General features: G+C 38.1%; 2 protein-coding genes across 5 annotated transcripts in view; both read left to right on the top strand.

Annotated features, from left to right (window-relative positions):
• PDE1C (phosphodiesterase 1C) overlaps nucleotides 1-16,712 on the top strand; it is a 490,416-nt gene that overhangs the window by 132,388 nt on the left and 341,316 nt on the right. The window lies entirely within an intron of this gene.
• On the top strand, nucleotides 9,900-10,481 carry LOC112670682 (ATP synthase subunit d, mitochondrial-like). The gene has a single exon (XM_035698662.2). It carries the CDS (start codon nucleotides 9,940-9,942, stop codon nucleotides 10,420-10,422), a length of 483 nt encoding a protein of 160 aa, XP_035554555.1. The 5' UTR covers nucleotides 9,900-9,939; the 3' UTR covers nucleotides 10,423-10,481.

The raw sequence follows: 16,712 nt of genomic DNA, 5'->3' as shown, positions 1-16,712 counted from the left end.
GTTTCCCACCTGAAAAGTAGAAATGATATCTTTCTCAGTGGGTATTGTGAAGATGAATAGATGATGAGCTTAGTAAACTGTTTAGCATTATGTAAATGAAAGGTACAATTATTATCACATATATAGACTGTTCTGTTGGATACTTATGGTGAGACTAAGATGAGCAATTCATTCATTCATTCATTCATTCATTCATTCATTCATTCAAAACACTTTTTGAGTAACTACTACGCACAAGGCAATGACCTGGGTACTGAGCATACAGTGGTGAATAAGGTCCTGTAAGCCCTTGAGAAGTTTTAAATCTAGTAGTGGAGACAGCTGGGTTGTCCTGTATGATAGCCATTTACTACATGTGGCTAGTGCCACCAAGCAACAGCTTTTTAAATTTTATTTACTTTTAATCATTTAAATATAAGCTTTAAAACTGAGATCACTTCAGTTATGGAAAACTATTCTATTGAGTTATATCTAGAACAGCTTGAGTATGTGAATCTACATTTTCAACTGTACATTTAATAAAATCTAAATGCTAACAAGTATTTCCAATGAGTCGTTAGCTTCCATATTGAGATATGCTACAAGAGTAAATTATGCCTGATTTCTAGACTTAATATATATACAAAAGATAAAATATTAATAATTTCAATATTGCTTATATGTTATAATATTTTGAATACTTTAGGTTAAGACATATTATTAATTTACCTACTTTTACCTTAAATGTGGCTATTGGAAAATTAGATAAGTAGCTTGTGGCATATTTCTACTGGCAGCGCTGAAGTGGGTAAAGAGATACATGATCACAGTATGAAATCTAGTGCAGACGGCACAGAGGGGCCATTGCTATGGGAATTCTGGGGTTGGGACATGATGAATCATTCCACTGGCAGGGGGGTCAGCAGGGCTTCTTGGAACAGAATTTGTAATTTGACTGAGAATTGAAGACAAGATATATAGCTTTACGGTTAGTTTTTGTGAGGGTATAGCAAGTTCCAGTGAAAGGAAGTAGCTTTCGCAAAGGAATAGTGGTCAGAGAGTTTGGAGCCTGGTATTAGGAAGTATAATGGCTTATCTTTTTTTTTTTTTTCTTCCTTTTAACTGCCGTTAGCTTTAGCTCTGCCTTATTTGAAGTCTGGTAGGTTCAAAGACTTTCCATGCCCAGGCTAGGCCCAGATATCCTGCAGTATCATCCTAATCCCCCAGAGGGCGATAGAAAACACAAGTGGGAATTTCCGTTGCTGCAAACCCTAGAGGTGGGGGTAGGGGAAGATTTTAAGATCCTAAAATGCAAAAGACAGTCCAATACAAGGAAGCATTGTTTTGCCCCAGATGCCAATGGCAACCCCATGAGAACCTCCTGATATAACCAACTGAACTGTTTTGGGAGCTTTTTCTACTTCCCCTAAACTACCTACACATTTTCATTTCTCCCTATTTAAATCTTCTCCTCGGGAAAATCTGAATAACTAAAAACCTAAAAGCCAAATGATAATCCAGTTCTCAGATTGGGGATACAGTTTATATTTATTAATTTTTACTGAAAATAGTGAGTACCAAAATGAAGTAGAAAAATCATGGTCCTAGGTGCCAAGAAACCTGCAGTTTCAACCTTTCCTCTGCCACTAATCTGTTTCAGAATTATTGTGAAAACAAAGTAAATGGAGATAAATGAATGCGTAGAGTGATATAGTGCTATTAAACCTTAAGGCACTATTTTGAACAGTTAATAAATATTTTTATAATAATTAACAATTGTGATTATGGCTATAATTAATGCCCACACAATCATTCATAACCACCTAAAATCACCAACATTTATTATGTTATTATTTATTATATATATTTAAAGATTTTTTCTTATTTATTCATGAGAGACACAGAGAGAAAGAGAGAGAGGCAGAAACATAGGCAGGGGGAGGGAGAAGCAGGCTCCCTGTGGGGAGCCTGATGTGGCACTCAGTCCCAGGACCCTGGGATCATGATCTGAGCCAAAAGGAGATGCTCAACCACTGAGCCATCCAGGCATCCCTATTATATTTTAAATTACAATCAAGAAGCAGTTATGAAAAAAAACCCCACTCCTTCAAACCTGTAAGAACTTTGCTTAGACAGGAGTCCCCACATCTGCCCCAGTCATGTTCTGTGTTAAGTGTGTATGTACTAGCTGGCGGGCAAGTGAAAGAGTTAGGGTGGGGAGGGGGTGAAAATGCATGGTTTGGGAGCTGTCAGGCAAATCTGAAGCATTGCTTTGGTGTTCTCCATTCAGTGAGTAGTGACATCCTGCGCAGTACCCCTGTAATTAGTTTCTCCTTTGCCATTCTCTCCAGCTATTAGTTTGGCTCAAGTCCTTGGCACCTCTCACCTTTCTATCATAATAGCCTCCCAACCGGCCTGTCTGCCTTTAGAATCTCCTCATCTAATCCATCCTACATTTAAAAACCTTCAGTGGCTCCTCATTGCCTTCAACATCTGTGCTCAACTGAGGCACTGGGAGACATTGTTGAATCAAAGTAATTTGTTAGTACTAATAATTAGAGAGCAGAAGTCTGTGAATAATTTATTCTCTTTTCGTTTTACTCTTTAAAAACCAATTAGAGCAAGGTTCACTGTATCATTGCTGTCTAGCGTGAGAGAATAAGGGTGGAATTAGAGCTAATGCATGGAAAAAAATCACAAATAACCCCCGGATATGCCTGCAGATGGTGTCATTCATCATTTATGTTGTGGGAGAAAAAGTAGCCTGAAGAATAAAATCCACATTCCTTTGCATATCCAAAATAGGATCCACGATATGGTCCTGATTTTGTTTTGATTTTTCCCTCCCAACACCTCATCATTCCTGTCTTCCCACCCTCTATGCTATGCTCTAGCCACATCAGTTGTACGACATTTGTTTCCTACCCAGCGTATGTTCTTTCTTCTGGTGGGAGCAGCATCCTGGCTCCGTTTGGGGAAACTCTGTCTACTTTGAGCCCACACAGCTTGGCTGGGGCTGCTTCACCTTCAACCTTCTGGATTGGGTCTTATATCCCAGGCCTGGCTGGTGAAAATACAGGATTAGAGATGGGAGGATGCCTCTAGCTGTGTCAATCAGAACCAACCTGTGGTTTTGCAGGAACTATTGTGAAACTGGTGCTGAGCTGGTAGGAGGTGTCTGGTCTTCCCAGGGGTGATGTAGCCCCCATAGGGTAAAGCCTACCTCAGTATGAAGCTGACGCGGAAGAGAGGAGCACCGAGAGATAGGTGGACACAAATTCTTAGTAGCATCGTTTGAGCCCCAGGGTACATTTGAAGCTAGATAAAGCTTGGTTTTATGGGCTAGTACTGTGTCTGTCTCTTCCTCTCTCTCTCTTTTTTGAAGATTTTATTTATTTATGTATTTATTTATTTATAGAGGGAACATGAGTGGGGGGTAGGGGCAGAGGGAGAGGAAGAGAGAGAATCTCAGGCAGACGACATGCTGAGCATGGAGCCTGATGCGGGGCTTGATCTCACAACTCTGAGATCATGACCTGAGCTGAAATCCAGAGTTGAACTCTTAATTATCTGGCCAGGTACCCCTCAACCCAGTAATATTCTATGTATCTGTCCAGGGCCAGGTCAGATATCCTCACTTCCTTTCCATCCTACCTGGGCAGGATGAGTCTTCTCCTTGTGTTCCTATAGTTCAAGGTCACACATGTCATTGCACTTCATCTTTGGTTAGCTACATGTGTGTTGGAATTTCTGACTCCTTACTGTGGGATACTTACTTTCAAATACTTTATTATTTAAATTTATATTCCTAACAGTTTTTTTCACAGCTTTTGTGAATATTTCAACAAATATTTGTTGATCTGAATTTAGTATAAAAAGAGAAAAACTGAAAAGGAAGAAATAAAGAGAGAAAAGAAAAAAAGCGCATTTTACCGTTTGCAATGTGAGCCTTGGGCTTGAGCTGTGGGTAAAGGAAGATGGGAACAAGTTGTTGAATAACAAGTTAAACCTATTTAATCTCTTTTTCTGGGAACTGTTTGTACTTGACAGCTGCAAAATATATGGTAGCCTGTGGATGGGAGGGTTTTAGCATAGCACATGGGGGTGGCAAGAAGAGAATGAAGTGATGATTCTTTCTAAGTTACATAAAGTCATGGCCAGTGATACTATGTCCTGCACAGCTGCAAAGTCCTACCAGCTGATGGGATGGTAGCTTCTGGAAGGTCTTTAAAGACTCTTCCCTTCTGACTGTCCCCTAGTTCAGGATGTCCCCACTGGACTACTCCTATAGTCTTCTCACACATAGTTCATTCCGTATGTCAGGTTAGAATGACCCTGTAGATCCACTGGCGTGCCTGGGTGGCTCAGTTGGTTAAGAGTCTGCCCTCAGCTCAGGTCATGATCCCAGGGTCCCAGGACTGAGCCCTGCATCGGGCTCCCTGCTCAGCAGCTTCTCCCTCTCCCTCTGCTGCTCCTCACTGCTTATGCTCTCTCTCACTCTCTATCAAATAAATAAATAAACTCTTTAAAAAAAAGCCTTAAGTACCTAAGATAGCTGTTTAAAATGTCACTTAGGATTTGCTATAGTATGGCCTGGACTTTTCTTTCACAGACTCATTTCCCAGCAATTCCTTCCTTCCCTGTAGTATTCCAGATAAAGTGATGCGTATGCCAGTCTGCTCTTGACCATGCCTTGCTGTTTTCTGTTTTGATAGCTCTCTTAGGGACATCTCTTCACCTGGAATATTCAGTTCCCAGCTCTACAACCACCCCCATCCTTTGGAGCAACAGAGTAATAGCAGCTTTTCCCCTTTCCACATTCCGAGCTGCTCTAAAATGTTTTGGTCAGTAGAGTCATTTATATATATTCTGTATTAGGATAGTCTGGCTGCTATGTAACCTACAAACCTCAAATTTCAGCAGCTTGACCCAATGAAACTCTATTTCTCATTTGGCCACCATCCTTTGCAGTTTGAGCATCTTTTGTCTGGCTACTTCCAATCAGAGACTCAGGAATCTGGGCATCTTCAGAAGTAGCTTTGCCATTTCAGAGGCCTTAGCTTCCAACTGCCTGTTTGTAGAGAGCAAGAGAGAAAGAGACACGATGGTGGATAATATGAAATATTTTAGAGGCTAGAGTGGGAAGTGGTGTGTGTTATTTCTACCTACGTGCCACTGACCAGAAGTGTGTCATATGGCACCAGTCTAAAAGCAAGGATGTCTGGGAAATGCAGTTTTTTTCTGTGGACCCTGGAAGAGAAGATGCGATTGGTGAGCCTCTGGCCAGTCACTGCTGCCTCTTTACTGGAGAACTTTGTCTCATCATTTCCACACCCTGTGGCAGTTCTGAATACAGTACCCTGAACATATCAGACATCAGTGAGATTGACATCCCGAGGACCTGTGTGTGGGCAGCACTGTATATACTGCTTTTTGCTCTTTTAATTTTGCTTCCTTGCTCCTGAGTTTTGTCCTTAGGGACAAAACCTGGAGTGCCTTACCCTTTTTGACCTTTCCCTCTATTTCTATCCCTCTTCCACCTCCTCCTTTTGTTAAAAAAAAATTGAAGTACAGTTGACATTTTTTTTTCCTTCTAGATCTTTCTATATTTCTCCTGCTTATGATCTAAAATTTTCCTATTTTCTTAGGGCACCTGGGTGGCTCAGTCAGTTAAGTGTCTGCCTTTGGCTCAGATTATAATCCTAAGATCCTGGGATGGAGCCCTGAGTCCTGTTGGAGCTCCCTGATCAGCAGGGAGCCCGATTCTCCCTTTGTCCATCCCCCTGCTTATGTTCTCTCTCTCTCAAATAAATAAAATCTTAAAATTTTGTTTTTCCTATTTGCTTTCTCTTAACTTATTTTTCATTCTCACTGAAAACCCAATTGTAAAAGGCCTAAATGTACAGAGTCAAGGATGGACATGTGTATGTTCTGGGGTGAGGGGTAAAGAAGGAAGCTATTCTATTTCCTTTTATTATTTTTTTGGCAAGGGGAGGGGATTGGAGAGGTGTTATATAAACTTTTTATTTGGGAATAATTTTGAATTTACAGAAGAGTTACAAATATGATACTGAGTGTCTCCATATACCGCTTGACTTGGTTTCCCCTAATCTTACATTTCTGTGGTACTTTTGTCAAAACTAAGAAACTAGCATAGGTACATTTCTTTTAACTGAACTCCAAACTTCATTTGGATTTTGCCAGTTTTTCTCCCAACGTCTTTTTTTTTTTTTTTTTTTTTCTGGCTCAGAATCCCATCTAGGGTACTGCATTGCATTTGGTTTTCATGTCTTCTTAAGTCTTTTCTGGTCTGTAGCAATTTTTGTCTTTCTTTGATTTGGATGACTTTGACAGTTTTGAAGAATATTGGTCAGGTATTGTGTAGAATGTCCCTCAATTTGGGTTTGTTTGATGTTTTTTTAATGATTAAGTTGGAAGTTGGGGTTGTAGGTTATGGGCAGGAAAACCATAGAGGTGAAGTTCTCTCTTCATCGCATAATATCTGGGGATACAGGATATCATTCATTATGATAAACCCAACCACTTGTTTAAGGTAGTACTTGCCAGATTTTTTTTCACTGTAAAGTTACTATTTTCTCCTTTCCATACTGTTATTCATTGGATACAGGTCACTAAGTCCATCCCATACTCAAGGGGGATGGGATTAAGCTCCACTTCCAGAAAGGAAGAGTATCTACTTAATATTATTTGGAGCATCCTATTCTTATGCTTTCTCACTTAAATGCTTTCAAAGTCCCTAAATAGATTTGAATCTCAATGGCGGACGTAAATCAGGGTCTCAAAAGCTATCTCCCTGACAACTAAATGAAGAGCCTTGCAAATTTTTATTCCATGGGTAAGAGAAAGGGTCCATCCCAAGGAATCAAAACAAAGCAAGCAAATGAACCTATTAGCATATAATCATTCTGTGAAGTAGCACACCTTGGAGTTGGCTAATAACTGCATAATGCTGCCTGACTCACTCACGGCCTTCATTATTCATGAATGCATATCCTTACTCTTGGGTAAAGTGGTGAGGCATCTAGGCTTTTCAAAATTACTCCCAACCTTTATGGCAGGCCAAGGTGTTGAGGTGCTCTGTTAGTTGGCTAGGGAGTTGGGCAAGAAGGTGCATTTTGCTGCTGTAACAGCCACAGTCATGCCCCACCTGGGCAGCTAACAGCATCAAGCATGTTAGAGATGAACCTGTATAATATCTGATGGAGGTGGAGTTTCTGGCTTCAAAGCCTGCTTTCTCAGCTGTCAGGAAAAGTATGAAGGGAATACTTTTGAAATAAAAATTGAAATGAATCACAGCTCTAATTGTTTTCCATTTATAATCATAGTTGGGTGAGATCATTTAGGCAGATCACTTTATTCTACATGTGAGGATCTACAGATGATGTGAAAAAGTAATGCAACTTAGTTAATAGAGTGAGGCCATTTTAAGACTTATCTGCTAATGCATGACCTTGGAGGGACATGCAGTTCTGAGAGACAGGGGCTGGAAGGGAATTATGGGGGTTTTGGTATTAGGCAACCCTGAGTTTCAGTCCCCATGCCACTTCATTAGTCAGGTGACCTTTGCAACTTCATCTCTCTTGAGCCTCAGATTTCTCAGCTGCAAAATGGAATTAATGAAATTTTCTTTGGATGATTGTTACAAGGATTAAATGAGATAATGTCTATTAGATACCTACCTGGTACTTAACAAATGGAGGTTGTGTCAGAATGCTTTTGGTGTAAGTAACAGAAAATCCAACCCAAAGTGACCAAAGAATTAAAAAAATATGTTATTTTACGTAATATAAAAATAGAAGAGCCAAAGTAGGATTGCTGCAGGATTTGTTCATTCACATGCTCAATATTGTCATCACAAGCCCAGATTCTTTCCATCTCTCTGCTCTGTCATCCTCAGCAGGATGTGTTAATCCTCAGAGCAGCTCCCATCACAGTCATAATGTGGCAGCTGAAGTTCCAGGCATCACATTAATAGATGGCAAACCTCAGAGGAACATGATGAGCCTCTTCCAGTGTCTTTCTTAAGGGCGAGAAACCATTTTCAAAAGCAACCCCATACCCACCCTTCATATCCCAGTCGACTAATCTTCGTATCAACGGAGTTGATTAGAATTATATCACAGATTTGTGTCTAAGTTGTGGGCTGCCCTAATCCACTTCTGGGCCAGTATAATTGGCTTAGACCAGTTAGGTCTGCCCCTCCTGAAGCAAAAGCTGGTTCTAACGCAATATAACCACATTTTTACCTGAAAAAACAAATCTAGATTCTGTTGAGAAGGAGGAACATATGAATATGTCAAAACTTTAGCAGATTCAGCAAACAAGGTTACTGAGATATTTTATTTTTTTTAATTTTTATTTATTTATGATAGTCACACACACAGAGAGAGAGAGAGAGAGAGAGAGAAGCAGAGACATAGGCAGAGGGAGAAGCAAGCTCCATGCACCGGGAGCCCGATGTGGGACTCGATCCCAGTCTCCAGGATCACGCCCTGGGCCAAAGGCAGGCGCTAAACCGCTGCGCCATCCAGGGTTCCCAAGGTTACTGAGATAATTCATGAGGCTGGTAATTGCTATTATTGATAAAGATGTAGATAGCTATTTATTTATTTATTTATTTATTTAGTTAGTTAGTTATTTTTCTTCTTCCCTTTAAATTGACCATTTGGTTCCTTCTTTAGTGCTGTAGAATATCAGACTTGACAGGAATCTCTCTGATGCATATCTAAAGAATGGTTATTCCCTCATCTTGAAGTCTTGAGTCTCTCCCTGAAGCAGGCTGAATGGCTTCTGGAGCACCAACCACAGAGCTGTATCTTAAAGTGATTGTTTACATCAAAATTAATTGAAATTAAGTAAAATTACAGGGATGCCTGGGTGGATCAGTGGTTGAGCTTGCCTTTGGCTCAGGGCGTGATCCTGGAGACCGGGGATTGAGTCCCACATCAGGCTCCCTGCATGGAGCCTGCTTCTCCCTCTGCCTATGTCTCTGCCTCTCTGTCTGTGTCTCTCATAAATAAATAAGTAAAACCTTTTTAAAAAAAAGAAATTAAGTAAAATTACAAATTTACCTCCTTATTTGCACTAGGCACATTTCAAATGTTTAATAGCCACATGTAGCTAGTAGATATTATATTGGACAGCATAAATTATATGACATTGCCATCACTGTAGAAAGCCTTACGGTTCTTCAGATTTTTCCACTTTTAAAATTCTGAAGGAGTAAGAGACTCAGGACTACTGATGTCAATGTATGGATTTAGTAATTTGATGGTAAATTGACTGGTTGAAAAATAGAACAAATAAAAATGATTTATGGGTCAACATTTAGAAATTCTTATCATAAGTTGTCAGTTGATCTATATAAATTGGAATTAATGATTTTCAATGTGCCTACATTTGCAATATGAGTTTTAATTGATTAGTATTTAATATGTTTTGTGCCTACTCATTTATGCCCACAAACCTCAACTCTTGGGCATTCTGGGAATGATAATCTCTGGCTTTATCATTTTCTCTCTTGGCTTGGTCTGTGCAGCACTCTGCATTTCCCAGTTGTTGACATCAACCAGAAGATGGGGAAAAGAGAGTTGATTAAAATCAAATAGTGAAAAATTGGAGCTTGTCAGTGTCTTGGGTAAAGGTTCGGAGGGAAAACATTGGTCCAAATGAGTTTGGATAATCTGTTGATTTAATTATCTGCTAGTATTATTAATAATAGTACCTTATATTGGAATATCCCTTTCATATTTGTTATTCCATTTAATTTCACAACAAATCCATGTAAGTTATTATATTATCCTCATTTTTAGACAAGGAAAGAGAGTAGATTACTACTGTGCAATGTGGTACATTAGTTGAAGGTTAATTTTTTTTTTAAATAAAATAAGTATTTGGGCTGTGGACTGTGGGCCGCCGGGGTCGGTGAAGGATCTCAAGATGGCCAGGCGAAAACTTGCTCTAAAAACCATTGACTGGGTAGCTTTTGGGGAGATCATACCCCGAAACCAGGAGGCCATTGCCATCTCCCTGAAATCCTGGAATGACATGCTTACCTCCAGGCTGGCTACTCTTCCTGAGAAACCACCTGCTATCGACTGGGCTTACTACAAGGCCAATGTGGCAAAGGCTGGCTTGGTAGATGACTTCAAGAAGTTTAATGCCCTGAAGGTTCCTGTGCCAGAGAATAAATACACTGTCCAGGTGGACGCTGAGGAAAAAGAAGATGTGAAAAGCTGTACTGAGTTTTTGTCTCGCTCAAAGGCCAGGATTGAAGAATATGTAAAAGAGCTGGAGAAGATGAAGAACATAATTCCATTTGATCAGATGACCATTGAGGACCTGAATGAAGTCTTCCCAGAAACCAAATTAGACAAGAAGAAGTATCCCTATTGGCCTCACAAGCCAATTGAAAATTTATAAACTTGAGATGAGGAGAAAGCCCCGGCCCTCATATTATAAACGTTGGACATTAAAAATAATGATACGGAAAAAAAATAAATAAATAAAAATAAAATAAAATAAGTATTTGGCTCAATAAAACTCTCACTGAACATCTACGATATGTGTTTCAAATAATTATAAAACTAAAATTTGAACCCAGAACTTTTTTTTTTCAAAATTTATTGCTATTTATATTATCCCTGGCTACCTTTTTAGTTAGTATCTTTTTAGTTAGTATCTTTTTAGTTAATATCTTTCTCCTTTGCCAGAGATATTTAAAAGTGACCATGCTAACTAAACTCTCATAGGAAGTTGTGAAATACAAAATTCGTAATTCAATTCATAAGTAATCATTGAGGGGCTTGGGGATCTTGACATGAAAGGTGTGCTAAATTATGATTATATAAAAAGGCATATAGGGCACCTGGGTGGCTCAGTCAGTTAAGCATCTACCTTTGGCTCAGGTCATGATCCCAAGGTCCTGGGATCAAGCCCTGCATCAAGCTCCCTGCTCAGTGGAGAGTCTGCTTCTCCCTCTCCCTCTGTCATTACCCCTGCTTGTGTTCTCTGGAGCTCTCTCTCTGCCAAATGAATAAATAAAATCTTTTTAAAAAATAAAGAGGCATATAAATTATAATAGCATTTCTTTGATCCATGAAATATAAACACTTATGGATTGATACAAGCATCTTATTTATTGTAAGTAACCATTGCCGTTTGCATGCTGGGATGATGTCAAAGGGAGTGGAGAGTATGAGTAGGAGATTTTGAGTTGAATGGACAGATAACTCTGCCCTAATGTATTCCCTGTTAATGTCGTTTCCAACATTCTTTCAACCGATGTAGACAAAACCTGAATAATAGGTCGAGTGAATTGCATAACAAATATTGAAGTGGAGAATGATTATTAGCTCTTTTCATTATTTAATCTGATGATGAACAGCCTTGGTCACCCCCTGTCTGCTTCTTCTCCAGGGGCCAGAGGAGATACAACAGCTGGCAATGAGTCTATCCCTCACTTAGTTGATTATTCAATTTTAGAGCCTTTAGTTAACTGTGGTTGCTAATCAGCTTTTTTCCAGGCAGTCTTCACATTGCTTTTTAATAATGGTGACACCCAAGCAAAGCATGTGACAGGGATTAATTTGATTGTGTTGCCCAGAAAGTGGAACATGGGCTCAAAGGGTGCTGCAATTGCACGGTCCTTGAAGAACCAGGTGATGCTGACGTTTTTCCTAATGGAGAGTGAAGATGGAAAGTGCAAGGGCTGGAGGTGGACCCTGGTCTATTTTTAGATAGCTGGATTGCTTGCTATGCATCTTTGCTTGCAGTATGAAAGCTGCTTTCTGGAAGCAAACTTCCCTTCACAATACGTATTGTGTTTAGTATTTTGTAGGGTCTTTATTGAACCAGACTCTTACTTTATAAAAATACTATGATATTCTTATGCTGCATCCTGGATTACTATATACAGGAATAAAATGAATGAATGAATGAATGAATGAATGGTTACATGATTCTGTTAGGGTGAACTACATGAAGAAAATACAGTGCTTTATAAATGTGGGGTTTAAAAGGAAAGTCTTCTGGGTGTAATTGCTTCCTTCTTTTCTATTAAGGATTGCTAAATACACAACACCAAACTACTTCCAATTAAACAAGTAAACTTTGCACATCTTTTTCACATAAAGGTAACTTTTTTGAAGAAGGAGGCACAGCCATTTTAGATTCTCTTAGGCCCAGATACTTCCTCTGTTTAATTATGATTCAGTAGAGATTTATTTTTAAATTGAGATACAATTGGCATATATCCTTACATTAGTATCAGGTGTACAACATCATGATTAAATATTTCTACATGCATATTGTGAATGTAGCATATATTTATCCTAGATGCAAGGAACTGAGCAAAAGCTATGTCAACATGGATCAACATTTCAGCAACTTTGGCCTTGCAGCTATTGCTACATGCTTGTTTTGGCTCCTCTCTCTTTGTAACTAAATATACATTTTTGTCAGAAAGAGCCCTTTGATAAGTAAGATATAAAATCCAAGGGAGAAGTGACATAGGGGTATTTTGAACCAATTCATTCTTTCAGCAAATATTTTTGGGCATTTACTATATGGTGGACACTTCTGGGAACAGAGGAAGCAAAAATAAATGAATGAATTAGGGTAGTTATTGGGGTTAACCACAGAGGACTGTACTGTCTTCAGAACCTCCCTTGAGATGTTTCAGTTTTTATCATCATTATTACAAGTTTTTCAAACTATTCTTTCCAACAATTGCTATGAGAGGAGTTCTGGGAACAAATTTTCCACATTGCATCACATTTCCCTTGATGTTTTAGTGTGCCTTGTAGATTGGTATGTTGGGAAGCAATACTCAAGACCCTTAATCTGCTGTGAACTACTACTACTCTCCTCCTCCTCCTTCTTATTCTTTTTTGAGGATGTTTAGGTCTCTGTGTTAAGGTCTGCTGTATGGTTTTACTTAGGAGTAAAGCATAATGAATTTTGCAATTTAGAAGTTCTCTCTTATCAGAGTGAAGAATGTAGTCCTTGCCTCTCTTCTTGCCTTCCTTTCTTTCCTCAACCTCTTTAGGCTCTTGCACTTTTTCCTCTAACCTTTTCATTGGGACTGCTCTTGTCTCGGTGTTCACTGATTCCCATGTTGCCAGATGTGATTGCTAGTTCTTTGCCTTCATCACGCTTGGTCCATGCTACCGTGCTGCACACAGTTAATCATTTCCTTCTCAAAACACCTTTACTCCTGGCTCGTGTGATCACCACATTCCTCTGGTTTGGTTTTTGTTTTTCTTTTAATACCTCATTGGCCATTTTTTTTCTGTTTTATATCCTGGCTCTTTATCTTCTACTTGACATCTCTGTTTTAGAGAATCCTGTGGCTTAGTTTTCATCTTCTTCTCTGTCCTTACTTTAGGTGATTTTATCTGTTCCAGGTCTTTATCTTTTAACACTTAGACTATGATGTACCTAGATGTGGTTTTCCTGAATGTGTTATTCCTGAATCTGTATATTTTTCTGGTTGCACTATGTGTAAGTACTGCATGCTCTAACAGATTTTTGCCACTGGAGCTCCTTAATCTATAGATTTTTAATCTATAGTATTTTATTAAATTTGGGAAGTTCTGGCCACTTTCTATTATTTTCTTCTGGCCCAATTTCTTTCTCTTCTCCTAGGACTCCAACTACTTTTATGGGAGACCTTTTGAAATTTCCCACAGGTCCCCAAGGCTCTTTTAATTTTTTTCAGTATTTTTCTCTGTTCTTTACATTAGTTGATTTCTATGATGTCTATCTTCAGAATCACTGAAACTTCTTTGTCTGTCTCCCCCTACTATAAACTCCATGAAGTTGGGGTCCATGTCTGTCTTGTTCACTGCTGTCTCCACTGTCTACAACAATGCCTGGGAGTGCTAAATAAAGAATTGTTGAACGAATGAAGGGAAGAATGTTAAACAATTTAGAAGGTAGTGTCTATGGTTTAGAGACAAGAAGAAGCTGAACTTGGGCAATGGCAATTAGGAGGAAGAGAAGACAGACCCAGGAAGATACCTTATCATGAATCATCTTATCAGATCAGTTTGAAATTCAATATAAGTAAATTATCCTAAGTCAGAGAGTGAATGAATTAGGCCTAATAGGCCTCATCGACTCTAATGAGATGGCTTCATTAGGGCTCCTGAAGGTCACTAATACATTAATGGGAACCCAAGGCTCAGCTCTGATGTACAAGTGACCAACCATTTGCTTTCTTCTATACTTTAAGGATTTAAAGTTTTTACTTCATCCCTCCAGTGAATCAATCAACCAACCAACAAATTATTATCCTTACTGAGAATTTGATCCTGGGCCAGAGTCTAGAGAAACAAGAGGTGATTACATATATACCTGTTGTGAGACTAGTAGAGTCAGACATTCAAAACAATCAGTGCCATGCAGCATAATAAAATGCTCTAATAAGGGGGTTGTGCCAGGGGCTCTCACTCTGAGCATGAGTATAAAAGATTCAGGGAGCATTTTGAAAGAAGATGCTTGAATTGTGACATTTGAAGGACAAATGAAAGCCTTTCAGACACCAAGAGGAAATCTTGTGTGCAGATCCATGTGGGGAAATTTTTAAGAGGTTCAAACTGGTAGGAAAATACCAGTACCCTCTGGTGCAATGTAGCAGCTTTGATCTACGTAGATTTATCCTGATTTCCTCAATTTCAAGAGACTAAATGTGAAACAGGGCTTAGAACACAAAATGACTGATAAAAGTTAGCAATAGTAATGTAACTCACATTTGTTAGTGTAATGGTGCTTGGGCAAATCATGAGCTCAGGACATGCTTTTGTAGTTCTTGTTATCACTTGCCCAGTTGGGAAGTTGTAAGTGGAGAGAGGCTATACATTTTCAAGGTCTTTGCTCTCCTCATTTGCCTTGATATGATGAACATGATGATGTTCTTTAAGTACTTCAATATCCCCTGCACCTGCAAAATATTAATATCTTAACCAAATTTGAAATATACTTTTTTATCTTCATTATTTACTTTCTATATTTTATAATGGAGAAATGTTAGTTCCCATTTCTTCCAGAAAAAAAATCTATAGTATTTTTTGCCTCTGAAGGTTGATAGCTAGCTTCTGTAGTGAGAGACAGAAATAGTTGCTTTGAATGTGGAAGAGACATGAGACATTGTTCTTGTTGGCTCTGCCTTTCCTATTTGCACATTTGGCACTATGTTCTGAAGATAAAAACAATAATTAGAAAGAGAAATCTATGCTATTGAAAAAATAGTGTAAGTAAGCAGTCAGATTGTTTTTTTGTACTTGTGAGTTGGAACTGTTCTTCCATTATGATAAATCATGTGTTATCATTGTGTGAGGTATGTTGTTTCTAGGTAACAGAGAAGGGAAAGCTTGGAAGCTCAGAATCACAAGTTTATAATTTTCTAACTTTGTAAGGTACCATATAAGAGAACTTTAGGCCTAATTATATTGGAACAATGTGTGCTCTACTTTAATCCTGAACTGAGATAACAGTCATTGGGAAAATTATTTCTGTCTTCACTCAGAAGAAGAAACATATAAGCCCATTAAAAACAATTTAAGGTCTTTGAATGAAAGCAATAAAGAAGTAATACTATTACAAGATTATTTTTGTGTTATTTCAAGTTAATGTGGAGTGACCTGAAGAGAGTAAATGCAAAGGGTTTTGAATCTGATGAATATTAATTAACTGGAAGGCAAATAAAAAAGCTAGAATGATTCATTAGTGTTGTTTTGTTCTTTTGATTAATCACTATCTTGGTAAGGAGAAACTTAAAAGTGATTATCTATTATATTTTAAGAAATTAAAAATAATTTGTTTTCCTGTTATGAAAGTGTTCTGTTACATGTTTATTAATATACTAAATCAGGGGCTCCTGGTTGACTCAGATGGAAAAGCATGTGACTCTTGATCTCTCAGGGTTGTGAGTTCCAGCCCCATGTTGGATGTAGAGATTATTGAAAAAAGAAACTTAAAAAAGCCCTAAATTTTGTAAACAAGTATATATTAATATATTGAAATTAATATAAAATCGAAAAGAGAAAAATTTTAAAGTATAATTCTAATACCCAGATATAACTGTTGCAGTATCTTTTATATCTTTTTACTTTTGGTGTATGTGTTTCTCAAAACCAAATAATTTTATAATTTAAAATTATAAACTGTAATTAAATTATGAATTTGTAACTTAAGTGATAATTACAAAGCAAATCATAATTTGCCTCCTCCATGAACAGTGTGTCAGGAGCATCTTTCTTTGTCCATAGATGTGTATTTTCATAAACTGCACTCAACCATTTTTTTATTCTAGCACAATTGAGGGATTGAACACAGTCTTGAGAGTGATATTTAGTGTCAACTTTTTTTTAAGGGATGAGGAAATAGGATTCAGAGGAGAGGGCAAAGATGGTTAGTTATGTAAAAAAATGTGACAAATACTAATCTGCTACATCACTTTTAATGATAGTGTAAATTATGTTTTAAAAACAAGCCCCCAATTGTTGATCATTTAGATTATTTCTCATTTTAAACCACCACAACATTTAATATTGTGATAAACACTTTTTTTTTTTTTTAAATGTCTGACTGCTTCCCACATCTAATTATTTCCTAACAATGAATTTCTAGATGTAGAGGTACTTTACCAAAGAGCTTTTCCTACACTAGCCGTATATTGACTTTAGGGCATTGCTGTATTTTTCTTTGAA

Source organism: Canis lupus, chromosome 14, assembly GCF_003254725.2.
Source record: "Canis lupus dingo isolate Sandy chromosome 14, ASM325472v2, whole genome shotgun sequence".
Lineage (NCBI taxonomy): Eukaryota > Metazoa > Chordata > Mammalia > Carnivora > Canidae > Canis > Canis lupus.
This window is presented reverse-complemented; position numbering and strand designations above follow the sequence as displayed.

Excerpts from the sequence above, each read along its gene's own strand:
- LOC112670682 (XM_035698662.2), top strand. The coding sequence starts at position 9,940 with ATGGCCAGGCGAAAACTTGCTCTAAAAACCATTGACTGGGTAGCTTTT.